At 44.2% G+C, this 14,817-nt stretch overlaps 1 protein-coding gene across 3 annotated transcripts in view; it reads left to right on the forward strand.

Annotated features, from left to right (window-relative positions):
- Positions 1-1,286: 1,286 nt before the first annotated feature.
- TADA1 (transcriptional adaptor 1) overlaps positions 1,287-14,817 on the forward strand; it is a 35,805-nt gene continuing 22,274 nt past the window's right edge. Inside the window, exons 1-3 of one of the 3 annotated variants that reach the window (XM_074960890.1) lie at positions 1,287-1,568; positions 13,009-13,100; positions 13,545-13,610. In XM_074960890.1, coding sequence (XP_074816991.1) covers positions 1,438-1,568; positions 13,009-13,100; positions 13,545-13,610 — 289 coding nt within the window. In that variant the 5' untranslated portion in view covers positions 1,287-1,437. The remainder of the gene's footprint in view (positions 1,569-13,008; positions 13,101-13,544; positions 13,611-14,817) is intronic. The other 2 variants (XM_074960889.1, XM_074960888.1) reach the window with 2 other exon arrangements.

The raw sequence follows: 14,817 nt of genomic DNA on the forward strand, positions 1-14,817 counted from the left end.
TCTCCTCATATGGCAGCCGTTTCATACCCCTAATATTTTTTGTTGCCCTTTTCTGAACCTTTTCCAATTCCAATATATCTTTTTTCAGCTGGGGCGACCAGAACTGCATGCAGTATTCAACATATGGCCATACCATGCATTTATATAGTGGCATAATGATATTTTCTGTTTTATTAGCTATCCCTTTCCGAATAGTTCTTAATATTCTGTTAGCTTTTTTTAGCTGCTGCAGAACATTGAGCAGATGTTTGCAGAGAACTATCCACAATTACTCCCAAGATCTTTTTCTTGAGTGTTAAAGCTAATTTAGACCCCACCCTATTATATGAATAGTGAGGATTATTTGCAGGACTGGGGCCAAAATTAGAAAAATGCAGACTTTAGACTGAAGAGAATTTATGTAAAACGACAAAGGGCTAAATCTAGTCAGCTGCTGAGCACTGAAATCAGGATTTGGGCCCAAGGCTGTTTAAGTATACGTTGGATCATTGTAACAATTTGTGAACAATGATATGAGGCGTTAGACAATTTTCTTTTAAACCATAGCTTGCATTCTGCAGCTTCTGAATTTGCACTGGGATTCAAATAAATACCTCATGTGGGCTAAATCCATCCTGTGTGGTGGATGATTTACTCAGCCTACAATGAAGGTTTCTGGGAGAGACGATTTCACACACAGTGAATCCATGAGCCTACTCAGGGCACCCATGCAGTGCAGTGCACCTTCTGTGCCCATGAGACTGTGCCGTGAGAGATGCCCTCAACCTTCTCTCTCCACACGCAGTGCACATGGCCCCTGTCTCCCCAAGCACTGGGGGGCGGGGGCGTAACCATGACTCCTCAAACGCTCCCACCCTCAGGTTGCTGCTTCTTGCCTCACAAAACTGATCCCACGTGACCACCTCTATCTTGCCCTGCCAGGGCCCCACAAGCCCTGCATGATACTGACCCACCCACCCTCGGGCATACCCTGCAGCGCTGACTGCTGGCGCTCCCCCACCTCTCCCTCTTGGCGCCTGGGGAACTGAAGCATCTGACAGGTTTCAGAGTAGCAGCCGTGTTAGTCTGTATTCGCAAAAAGAAAAGCAGGACTTGTGGCACCTTAGAGACTAACCAATTTATTTGAGCATAAGCGTTTGTAAGCTACAGCTCACTTCATCGGATGCATTTCTTGAAGTGAGCTGTAGCTCAGGAAAGCTTATGCACAAATCAATTTGTTCGTCTCTAAAGTGCCACAAGTCCTCCTTTTCTTTTTGAAGCATCTGACAGTGACACACTACTCCTCCCACTCGACCACCACTGGCGACGGACATCATGTGACCGGCCCCGACCTCCTCTAGAAGAAGCGGCGCGGCCGGGAGCTGTGAAACAAACAAGCAGCGGAGGTGGGCGGGGGGAGGAGGAGAAGAGACGCAGTTGCAGTGCACGAGTTAGTTGATGCTGTGGTTGCCGCGTAGAGCGGCGCGGAAGGGCAGCCAGGAGCCGGAAGGAGCCATGGCGACGTACGTGAGCGAGCTGGAGGTGGCCAAGAAGAACCTGAGCGAGGCGCTAGGCGAGAACGTGAAGCAGTGAGTGGGGCCCGCTCCCGGCCACCCTGCGCTCCGCACACGCAGCCCGGCTAGGCCCGCTGAGCCCCGGCCTCGGTTTCTGTCCGGTCCCGGGGGAGCGGGGCCTGCCAGCCGGTGGAGACCGCTCCTGGGCCGAGGGGCTCAGCCTGGAGCGTGTCCCAGTCGCTGGTCGCTCCGCAGCCTCGACTTCCCCTAGGACAACCGGCAGCGCCCGGCCCGCAGGGGCTGACGTCCTGGCCTGGTGGGGACCCCTCGGCCTCCGCGGGGCGGGGCGGCGGACACCGGCCTCGCGCTTTAGGCCGCGCGGGCGGGCGGGGGCGGGGGCGGGAGCGGGAGCCTGGTCATGGCTGCTCGCGCCTCGCCGTGTGGAGGGCGTGGGCCGGCGTGTGGAGGGGAGCGGTGTCTGACAGGGGAACCAACCGCGGGAACCGGCATCCAGGGGCCCGGTGGCGTCGCCGTCTCGGGCTTGGCCGCTCGGTCTGTCAGATCGGCCTAGGCAGTGGCGTGGGGCAGCTCCGCGGCCTGCGCTAGGCGGTCACAGCGCTGCCTCGCAGTCTATGACTTTATTCATCTAAGCAGCATCTTTTCATTCATTGACAAGAAGCTTGAGCTTTGCAGGCCTAGCTTAATAACGGGTCCGTTTCACCCCGTGCTCGGGCCTTTGAGGGCAGTAAGAGATCAGGGGAAGTGATGAAGTAGCAGCCTCTGTCTCTTTTCCCACCAGCCTGTCCGGTTTAATTCTATCCAATTAAAACTGTGGATTTAGCAAAAAGCTGGCAAATGTAGCCGGAAGGGACCTGCTGACTCCTGCTGCTCTCTTGTTTACTTTATATGAACTGGTCTTCATGCAGAGAGGCAAGCTTTTTTCACCCTCTGGGTTTGCACTGAAACATCCTGTTCCACCATGAGAAACTGTAGGCCCACATTTTTAACACACATGGCGCTTAACTAGGTCATTTAACGTCTGCCTGTTTAATTAAAAGAAAAGGAGTACTTGTGGCACCTTAGAGACTAACCAATTTATTTGAGCATGAGCTTTCGTGAGCTACAGCTCACTTCATCGGATGCATACTGTGGAAACTGCAGAAGACATTATATACACAGAGACCATGAAACAATACCTCCTCCCACCCCACTCTCCTGCTGGTAATAGCTTATCTAAAGTGATCATCAAGTTGGGCCATTTCCAGCACAAATCCAGGTTTTCTCACCCTCTGCCCCCCCCCCCCCAAATTCACTCTCCTGCTGGTAATAGCCCATCCAAAGTGACCACTCTCTTCACAATGTGTATGATAATCAAACATTCCACACAAAGATGGACTACAAGCCGTCAAGAACACTATCCCCAATAATGTCACAGCTAACCTGGTGGCTGAACTTTGTGACTTTGTCCTTACCCATAACTATTTTACATTTGGGGACAATGTATACCTTCAGATCAGCGGCACTGCTATGGGTACCCGCATGGCCCCACAGTATGCCAACATTTTTATGGCTGATTTAGAACAACGCTTCCTCAGCTGTCGTCCCCTAACGCCCCTACTCTACTTGCGCTATATTGATGACATCTTCATCATCTGGACCCATGGAAAAGAAGCCCTTGAGGAATTCCACCATGATTTCAACAATTTCCATCCCACCATCAACCTCAGCCTTGTCCAGTCCACAGAAGAGATCCACTTCCTGGACACTACAGTGCTAATAAACAATGGTCACATAAACACCACCCTATACTGGAAACCTACTGACCGATATTCCTACCTACATGCCTCCAGCTTTCAGCCTGACCACACCACACAATCCATCGTCTACAGCCAAGCTCTGCGATACAAGCATTCTTACAACTACAATACCCACCTGCGGAAGTGAAGAAACAGGTTGATAGAGCCAGAAGAGTTCCCAGAAGTCACTTACTACAGGACAGGCCTAACAAAGAAAATAACAGAACGCCACTAGCCGTCACCTTCAGCCCCCAACTAAAACCCCTCCAGCACATTATTAAGGATCTACAGCCTATCCTGAAGGATGACCCAACACACTCACAAATCTTGGGAGACAGGCCAGTCCTTGCCTACAGACAGCCCCCCAACCTGAAGCGAATACTCACCAACAACCACATACCACACAACAGAACCACTAACCCAGGAACCTATCCTTGCAACAAAGCCCGTTGCCAACTGTGCCCACATATCTATTCAGGGGACACCATCACAGGGCCTAATAACATCAGCCACACTATCAGAGGCTCGTTCACCTGCACATCCACCAATGTGATATATGCCATCATGTGCCAGCAATGCCCCTCTGCCATGTACATTGGTCAAACTGGACAGTCTCTACATAAAAGAATAAATGGACACAAATCAGATGTCAAGAATTATAACATTCATAAACCAGTCGGAGAACACTTCAATCTCTCTGGTCACGCAATCACAGACATGAAGGTCGCTATCTTACAACAAAAAAACTTCAAATCCAGACTCCAGTGAGAAACTGCTGAATTGGAATTCATTTGCAAATTGGATACTATTAATTTAGGCTTAAATAGAGACTGGGAGTGGCTGAGTCATTATGCAAGGTAGCCTATTTCCCCTTGTTTTTTCCTAACGCCGCCCCCCCCTCCCCCCCCCCCCAAGATGTTCTGGTTAAACTTGGATTTATGCTGGAAATGGCCCACCTTGATTATCATGCACATTGTAGGGAGAGTGGTCACTTTAGATAAGCTATTACCAGCAGGAGCGTGGGGTGGGAGGAGGTATTGTTTCATGGTCTCTGTGTATATAATGTCTTCTGCAGTTTCCACAGTATGCATCCGATGAAGTGAGCTGTAGCTCACGAAAGCTCATGCTCAAATAAATTGGTTAGTCTCTAAGGTGCCACAAGTACTTCTTTTCTTTTTGCGAATACAGAGTAACACGGCTGTTACTCTGAAACCTGTTTAATTAAAGATGCCTCCTTTCCCATCTGCTTAAACTAAACAGCTAGTAAGCAAGATGAGAACTGGTTGTTCTCTTGGTCTTTTTTACTTGGAGTACATTTAGAAATTTGCAAGGATTCTGTATGAGTACAATGGACCAGTTAGTTCATGTGCCTTTGCCTATGCTAAACTTAGTGCTAAGTAATTGTTTTCCCATTTCCCCCATAATAAACTTAAATAAAAAATTAGAGACTTCTGTTTTATAAGCAATATAACAGAAACTGAATTGGTTCAAATGGGTTCTGTCTCTGGTTCTTCCACTGGGTTATTTTGACCCTGGTCAAGTCACTTCACACCTTTGTGCCTTCATTTTTCCATCAGCAAAATGGTGAAAATGATATTTCCGTCCCTCGTAAAGCACTCTGTGAGAGCTACGTAGTATTATTAATGGCGGGCATCAACTCTGGATGTTAGAGTGCTTGCTTCTAACACATTTGTTGTTAGATCATGGTAGCAAATAAGAATTTGTTGTAATGGTTCTTAAATGCTTTCACCTACAGGGAAATAATGTCACTCAGAATGAATGATCATAATCACTAATTTCAGTTCAGTGACTTTCTGGTTCATGTTTGGCCTGAGTCTCAGAAGCTGGCGTTGCTCTAGCGCATGAAAGCTTGGGCTATCAAAGGGGGAGCATATAGCAGATGAGGGACATGTCTGATGGAGATTCAGGGAGAGAGTCTTAATGGTCATACTATAGCGTTGAAAGTTTAACACCAGTATTAACCAGAAGCTGGTATCAAAGATGGGAGCAGGGGGATGAGGTGTAGGTGTACCTGTACGATCTAGAGTAGTGCTATTCAAAGTGGTGGTCCCCGGACTAGTGCCGGTCCGCGAGCCATCGGCTGCCAGTCTGCGTGCACATTGGGGGGGAAAAAAAAATGGCCGGTCCCCCACATCCGATAGCTTGAGAAGCACTGATCTAGAGAACACAGAAGCACAGTTCTCATCATCCATCTTCAGATGCTCCATCTTCTGTGCTACTTGGCATGTTATAAACCCTAATGCCATATTTTCTGCCTCCTCTAGATGCTAGAAGGGGGAAGGCAGTTTTTTTTTCTTCTACCTTTCATCCTATGTCACAGGCACCTGACTTTGAAGGCAGGTATCTGCTACTCTAAATCTCAGTTTGGGGGGCATCTTGCCTTATGGATAACTCCAGTGCTTGCCTCTTCTGTGAGTCAAACTGACCCTAGTTTTGTCAATTTCATTCTGTTGCTGTTCTGGGGTGCTATGGGCAGCAGCACAGGTAGTAGACTGTCTGCAGACTCAGGGTGACAGCTCATTCTATTATATTATGTTTATCTTCATAACCTCAACTTATAAGAAGTGGGTTTCAGCCATTAAGGTTCTATTTTTAAGCATTTTAGAACAGAGATAAGTATAATTAACTCCATTTTATAGCGGGGGAAACTGAGCACAGACCTGTGAAGTGGCTTGCTCATTCACCCAGCTGACCATTGGGAGAGCTGGGAATAGAACTAGGTCTCCTGGGTCCTAGTCCAATGCACTCTACCAGTAAGCCACGTTGTATCCCTTAGTTAGTGGAGCACAGCTGTTTCTCATCCCCTCTTGTCAGGGAAAGTTTCCTATTCATCAGGGTTTTTCAAATCCCGTTGGTCTAACACTGGCCAGTTCTATTATGTATTCATTTGATGAGTCGATTGTTTACCTAATTGGGAGCACTTTCCCTTTTCCCTCAAATGTGCCTTTAAAGTTTACATCATTCACCACAGTGTTTTAGTTTGAATTGAGCATGGGGAAAAGGAGAAATGTTTTTAAAATGATTTATGATCGTAACTATGACTGGGAGATATGATCACCTAAGGGACTCTATGCTTTTTGGCCCACCTCTCTGCTCATTTCCTGTCCACCACACTGCCTGGGATGAAACACATGGAATGGGATGTATGCTGCTCTGCAGTGTCTGCTCTGCAAAAAATCTATCCATTTAATGGAAGGATCTGGAAACAGCCACAGGAAGTGTTTGTCTCCCCTCTCCTATGTAGATTAAAAAACAATACGTTTGATTCAACAGTATTTGAAAACACAAACATCTCATTCCTTCCCCCCCCCCCTTATGGTTGCTGAAACAGCATTAACTATCCTGGCATTCCCTGTGCTTATCAGCAGAGTCACAAAGTATAATTGCTGTCGTGGTGACTGAATCATTTAGGAACAGGAGTAAGGATCTGTGGGGTTGGGGGAGGATAATAAGGCGCTAAACATGCATGCTGTAATGTTGGTGGTGGGATGGAGGCCTACTCTGCTTCCCTCTGCATCTTTATCTGAGAGGGAAACAGAGGTTTAAGGCACTACTAGGACTCTAAAAAGTAAGTGCCTATATTTCTCTGCTTTATATTTGGATAGTCAGCTGGCTTGCTCAGATGCTATACTCCCATCCCCTTCCTCCCCTAAGGAGATGTTTTGGCTCTGTCTTGGAATCTCTGAACAGCCCTTAAGATTAAGTTGATGTGACAGCAAGGTGGAAACCTTTCCTGGCCTTCAAAAACCATGCATTAATTGACACAATGAATGTGACCTACATGCCCTTTTAAATTGAATGTTTTATTATCCTGAACAAACTGTACTGCCTGCTATTAAATCCATTTGTTGTCCCTGCCGGAGTAAAATCTGCTGGCTGTGGTCCAGATTTATTACTAAGTTTCTGGCACCAAGCCATGTTTACAAATAGCAGGGCTCATGAGCTGTAGATTTCTGAATTGCCTGAGTGTTTTCCACTAGTTTCGGCATTGAAGGTTAAAACCTTATGTTGGGTAAAGTCTTCTGAATTTTAAATGCCTTCTCTTTTAAGAGAACCACCATTCCAGTGAATGAGAAACTTTAAAGAAATATAGAAACTAGTGGAGGTATCTGTCAAGGAATGTGTATTAAGAATGCCCACAGATGTTAAAAGCTCTTGGTGCTGTAGCTAAGTATTATTGAGATCCTATGTAAAATATAAACTCTGATCTCAAATATGGAACAAATTACCTTCCTAATGGCACCTTCCTAATGGTGCTACTCTCACCACCTAGTAGTCTAGGAATACATTTGTATGACTGTTTATATTCAGCAGTAGCATGTTAATATATAGGATTCTTTGCATTAATGTATTTGTGCTTCTTCTGTTGGCTTTGCTGCTGCATAACTACATTCAGGACTGACCTGTCATTAAATCATTGTGCTAATGAGTGACTGGCATTAGTACAAGTGTTTGGTGGCATGTATAAATGTTTGCAAAGGGCAAAATGGATAATTCAGAGGAAAACAGTTTTCCTACCTGTTTTTAAAAGTTTCTACTCCCATTTTCCAGTCAGCACAAACCGGCCCTTAAATGGATTCAAATAACATAATCTTGAAACAACTTGACATTATTTCTTAATGACGAAACAAAGAAAAACCTGTAGTATGGGTAGCCTCATGGGTATTTGGAAGCCATTCTCCTTCTAAAAAATGTGTGTGTGGTTTGGGAGTGCGGGGGGGTGGGTTCAAGGTTTTCTGATAGATTTGAAGCCTGCAAGTGAAAAACATAGCTGAAACGCAACAAAGAGACCTTGGACTCATTGTGGATAGTTCTCTGAAAACATTTGCTCAATGTGCAGCGGCAGGCAAAAAAGCTAACAATGTTAGGAGCCACAAGGAAAGGGATAGCTAATAAAACAGAAAATATCATAATGCCACAATATAACTCTGTGGATTACTATGTGCAGTTCTGGTTGCCCCATTGCAAAAAAAGATGTATTTAGAATTGGAGAACAGAGAAGGGCAACAGAAATAATTAGGGATATGGAACAGTTTCCATGTGGGGAGAGATTTAAAAGACGGGGATTATTCAGTTTAGTCATCTCTTTTCCAAGGTGGCGGGGGAGTTACGATTGGTATGGAGAAAGTGAATAGGGGAGTCTTATTTACCCCTTGACATAACACAAGAAGTAGGGGTCACCCAAAGAAATTAATAGGCAGTAGGTTTAAAACCAACATAGGAAGCACTACTTCACACAGTGCATAGTCAACTGGTGAGGCTCATTGCCAGGGGATGTTGTGAAGGCCAAAATTATAATGGGGTTCAAAAAAGAATTAGAGAAGTTCCTGGAGGATAGGTCCATCAATGGCTATTAGCCAAGATAGTCAGGGATGCAATCCTGTGCTCTGGGTATCCCTAAACCTCTGAAGCTGGGGCTGGAAGATGGGATGATTTACTATAAATTGCACTATTCTGTTCATTCACTCTGAAACATCTGGCACCGGCCCTATCAGAAGATGGGGATCCTTGGCTAGATGGACTATTAACCTGACCCAGTATGGCCATTTGTATGTTCTTAACTCAACTACACCTAAATTTATAGACTTTAAGGCCAGAAGGGACCATCATGATCATCTAGTCTGAACTTCTGCACATCACAGGCCACAGAACCTCATCCATCCACTCTTGTAATAGGCCCATAACCTCTGACTGAGTTACTGAAGTCCTCAAATCTTGATTTAAAGGCTTCAAATTAGAGAATCCACCATTTTTCTAGTTCAAACTGGCAGGAGACCCATACGCCACACTACAGAGAGAGGTGAAAAAACCCCAAGTTCTCTGCCAATCTGTCCGGGGGGGGGGAGGAGGGGAATTTCTTCCCAACCCCAAATATGGTGACTAGTGAGACTCTGATTATGTGGGTGAGACCCACTAGGTAGACACCTGGGAAAGAATTCTGTGTAGCAACTCGGAGTCCTCCCCATCTAATGTTCCATCTCTGGACATTGGAGATGTTTGCTAAAAGCAGTTGTGGGTGGGCCATATGCAGTTTTAGGAAACCTCGTCACACCATCCGCTCCATAAACTTATCAAGCTGAGTCTTGAAACAAGTTAGGTTTTTTGTCCCCACTACTTCTCTTAGAAGGCTGTTCCAGAACTTCACTCCTCTGATGGTTAGAAAGCTTTGTCAAATTTCTAGCATCATCTTATTGATGGCTGTTTGATATCTATTTGTTCTTGTGCCAACATTGGCAACTAACTTAAATAACTCCTCTCCTTCCCTGGTGTTTATCCCTCAGATGTATTTATAGTAGGGCTGTCAATTAATTGCAGTTAACTCACACGATTAACCCCAAAAAATTAATCATGGTTAATTGCCGTTTTAATCACACTGTTAAACAATAGAATACCAATTGAAATTTATTAAATATTTTTGTATATTTTTCTACATTTTCAAATATATTGATTTCTGTTGCAACACAGAATACCAAGTGTCCAGTGCTCATGTTATATTATTTTTTATTACAAATATTTACACTGTAAAAATGATAAAAGAAATAGTATTTTCAATTCACCTTATACAAGTACTGGTGTGCAATCTCTTTATTGTGAAAGTGCAACTTACAAATGTAGACTTTTTTTAAAAAATTTTTTTGTTATATAACTGTACTCCAAAATAAAACAAGGTAAAACTTTAGTGCCTACAAGTCCACTCAGTCCTACTTCTTATTCAGCCAATCACGAAGAGAAACAAGTTTGTTTACATTTACGAGGGATAATGCTGCTGGCTTCTTATTTACAATGTCACCTGAAAGTGAGAACAGCCGTTCGCATGGTACTTTTGCTGCTGGCATTGCAAGGTGTTTACATGCCAGATATGCTAAACATTCGTATGTCCCTTCATCTTCAACCACCATTCCAGAGGACATGCATCTATGCTGATGACAATCCAAAGCAGTGCACACCGACGTATGTTCACTTTCATCATCTGAGTGAGATGCTACCAGCAGAAGGTTGATTTTCTTTTTTGGTGGTTTGGGTTCTGTAGTTTCTGCATCAGAGTGCAGTTCTTTTAAGAAGATGAAGGGACATATGAATCTTTAGCAAATCTGGCATGTAAATATCTTGCAACGCCGGCTACGAGAGTGCCATGCGAACGCCTCTTCTCACTTTCAGGTGACATTGTAAACAAGAAGCAGGCAGCATTATCTCCTGCAAATGTAAACAAACTTGTTTGTCTGAGCAATTGGCTGAACAAGTAGTAGGACTAAGTGGACTTTTAGGCTCTAAAATTTTACATTGTTTTGTTTTTGAGTGCAGTTATTTTTTGTACGTAATTCTACATTTGTAAGTTCAATTTTCATGATAGAGGTTGCATTACAGTACTTGTTTTGGGTGAATTGAATAATACTATTTCTTTTTTAGAGCACAAATATTTGTATTAAAAATAAATATAAAGTGAGCACTGTACACTTTGTATTCTGTGTTGTAACTGAAATCAATATATTTGAAAATTGTAGAAAACATCAAAAATATTTAAATGGTATTCTGTTATTGTTTCATCACGCGTTTAATCGCTTGACAGCCCTAATTTATAGAGAGCAATCCATCTACCCCCCCCCCCCAGCTTCGTTGGCTTCTGTGAGACAAGCCATAGACTTATAGATAGGAGGTCATCTAGTCCAACCCCCTACTCAAAGCAGGACCAACCCCAACTAAATCATCCCAGCCAGGGCTTTGTCAAGCCAGGCCTTAAAATCCTCTAAGGATGGAGATTCTACCACCTCCCTTGATAACCCATTCCAGTGCTTCACCACCCTACTAGTGAAATAATATTTCCTAATATCCAACCTAGACATCCCCCACTGCAACTTGAGACCATTGCTTCTTGTCCTGTCATATGCCACCACTGAGAGCAGCCTAGCTCCATTCTCTTTGGACCCCACCTTCAGGTAGTTGAAGGCTGCTATCATATCCCCCCCTCACTCTTCTCTTCTGCAGACTGAATAAGCCCAGTTCCCTCCGCTTCTCTTCGTAAGTCATGTGCCCCAGCTCCCTAATCATTTTCATTGCCCTCCTCTGGACTTTTTCCAATTTGCCCACATCCTTTCTGTAGTGGGGGGCTCAAAACTGGACGCAGTACTCCAGACGTGGCCTTACCAGTGCCGAATAGAGGGGAATAATCACTTCCCTCAATCTGCTGGCAATGCTTCTCCTAATGCAGTCCAGTATGCCATTATCCTTCTTGGCAACAAGGGCACACAGTTGACTCATATCCAGCTTCTCATGCACTTGTAATCCCCCGGTCCTTTTCTGCAGAACTGCTGCTTAGTCAGTCGGTCCCCAGCCTGTAGCAGTGCATGGGATTCTTCCGTCTTAAGTGCAGGACTCTGCACTTGTCCTTGTTGAACCTCATCAGATTTCTTTTGGCCCAATCCTCCAATTTATCTAGGTCACTCTGGACCCTATCCCTTCCCTCCAGCATATCTACCTCTCCCCACAGTTTAGTGTCATCCACAAACTTGCTGAGGGTGCAGCCCATCCCATCATCCAGGTCATTAATGAAGATGTTGAACAAAACCGGCCCCAGGACTGACCCCTTGATACTAGCTGCTAACTAGACATTGAGCAGTTGATCACTACCCGTTGAGCCCGACGATCTAGCCAGCTTTCTATTCACCTTATAGTCCATTCATCCAATCCATAATTCTTTAATTTGCTGGCAAGAATACTATGGAAGACCATATCAAAAGCTTTGCTGAAGTCAAGATCTATCGTGTCCATCGCTTTCCCCATATCCACAGAGCCAGTTATTGCATCATAGAAGGCAATCAGGTCCTTAAGCCAAGGTCCTTTAAGTTTCTTCTCGTAAGGTAGGTTTTCCTTTCCTCTAATAGTAGGCCTTCTCTGTACCTGTTCCAGTTTGAATTAATCTTTCTTAAACATGGAAGACAAATTGCACAAAGTACTCCAGGTGAGGTCTCACTGCTGCCTTGTATAATGGTAATAACACTACCCTATCTCTACTGGAAATAGCTCGCCTGATCTATGCTAGGATTGCATTAGCCTTTTTCACAGCTGCATCACAATGGCAGCTCATAGTCATCCTTTGATCAACCAATACATCCAGGTCTTTCTCCATCTCTGTTGCTTCCAACTGATACATCCCCAGCTTATATTAAACATTCTTATTGTTAGTCCCTAAATGCATGACTATTACATTTTATCCCCTAAGAACATAAGAGCGGCCATATTAGGTCAAATCAAAGGTCACGTTGTGAAGGCAAAGTCTATAACAGGGTTCAAAAAAGAATTAAGTTCATGAAGGCTATTAGCCAAAATGGGCAGGGATGGTGTCCCCAGCCTCTGTTTGCCAGAAGCTGGGAATGGGCGACAGGATGGATCACTTGGTGATTACCTGTTCTGTTCATTCCGTTTGGGGCACCTGGCATTGGCCTCTGTTGGAAGACCAGATACTGGGCTAGATGGAGCTTTGGTCTGACCCAGTAGGGCCATTCTTATGCAACCCTCTCTGTTTTCACTGAAGTTATACTAAAACATTGTTTCTTATTAGATTTTTCTAATACGATACAAAAAGCTACATGTTGGATCTGAACTACATGACTGTCCATTTTAAGAAATGGGAGAAAAGGAATAGATATAGTAGGCAAAGCAATGTTGTTTACAGTGCTTAATGTTCTCTCTCCCATGCACAGATACTGGGCAAACTTGAAACTTTGGTTCAAACAAAAGATCAGTAAAGAAGAGTTTGATCTGGAAGCTCGTAGACTCCTCACCCAAGATAACGGTAAGAGAGAGTCTCTGGGAGTGTCCCTTTTTCTGTCTTCCCATATTTCTCAAAATACCACATTCTGGGTTCATTGCTGCTTGCTACACACCAATGCAGCCACATGAAGTGTGACTACATAACTCCCACTGCTTGTCTAGAACTTGCCTCCTCTCTTGGGCCACATTATCTTACCACTGCTGAGATAAGAACCTTCTCCTTTGCAGCTCCTAATTTCATAGAGAGGCTAAAAACCTATGTAAAGGATATCAATTGGGAGGTGTATGCAGCCCATGGAATGAATGGGAAAACATGGCTGTGGAAAGTATAAACAAAATCACTTTATAAGGTAGCTTCAAGTGTCTGCCTTTGGACTTTGCCTGCCATGTTGCTAATGTGAATCTGTCTTCAAGTAACATTTTTCTTTCCTGGCATCTGTCTGAGTGAACTATCTTTTTTTTGCAGTCCATTCTCACAATGATTTCCTCCTGGCTATTCTCACCCGATGCCAAATCCTGGTTTCTGCACCAGGTAAGAGAACAAAAAATTAGTGTGGTGTGTTTTTTTTTTTGTTTTGTTTTTTTTAAATCCTACAGCACAACCCTGGGAAGTGTTTGTGGTGGGCTTTGTTTTTAAGTTATATGCTGTGATTTATTTAGTCTTAAATTGTATGTTGTCTCTTACTATGAACTAGGTGCCGTATGACACAGGTGGGGATCCTGACTGAGGCCTTATTACTATTGTAATATAAATCATCTGTAATACAAAATAAGGATTTCATACACTTAACTAGAGACTAGTGCTCTGCATTGCCACGCAGGAGATCAAGGTTTGATTTCTAGTCTCCTGCTTCTTTGACTGTGAGTTCTGTAAGGTGGTGTGCTCTGTGCCCCACCAACCTGCAGGGCCGAGTGAAGGGAGGTTTTGCTCCATGTTCTCCAGCGATCTGCTTGGCATGATGCGAGAATGATGACAGGTTTTAAAAGGAGACTGAGCCTTTTGTCAGGAAGATGGAAACTGAGTCATGGAGGGAGGCAGCACTAGGAGAGAGGTTTCAGAGTGGTGTTTGTGTGTGTGCTTTTTGTCCTGTCCCCAGAGCAGAGGGGAGGACGGGAAGCTCATAGTTGTAAAGTCTTAATTAAAATGATGCCAATGAATTTAATATCCTTCTGTTAAGTCCCTGCAGCTATCACATTATGTCTGGTGTTACACTTGTCTGTGGTGTCTACTGAGTTTCAGTATTGCTGACACAAGAATGCATCTTGAAAGGATGGACCAGTAACTTTAGTCACAAGACCCTTTGAGTGAAAGTGATTCAAACTGCAAATTAGAATACGAGTTTGAGACTGCTAGAAAGTTCAGGGACCGGCATTTTAGGGTGTTGTGCTGAGCCTGCTGTATTGTTTATGCTGACTGCATGATACAATCAAACCTGGCTAACCGAACACCAAAAGTTCTCCATGTAACTTCTGCTGCTTCTTGGGTGTTTTTTTTTTTTTTTTTTTTTTTTTTTTAACATTGGGATGGCTGCAGCAAATACATTGCACTTGGTTTGTTTTATAATCTAAACCTTCTGAATAAAACCGGACAGACTTAACCACAGCCCGACTATCTTTTAAAAAAGGACAAAGTAGTGAACTGGGACTGGGCAGGTCTGGGTTCCATTTCCCAAGAGTGATACAGATGTTGTCATGTGTAACGTTGCTCGGGTAGGGCTCAGGCTCTGGTTGGGAGGGGA

This window comes from Natator depressus, chromosome 8, assembly GCF_965152275.1.
Source record: "Natator depressus isolate rNatDep1 chromosome 8, rNatDep2.hap1, whole genome shotgun sequence".
NCBI lineage: Eukaryota > Metazoa > Chordata > Testudines > Cheloniidae > Natator > Natator depressus.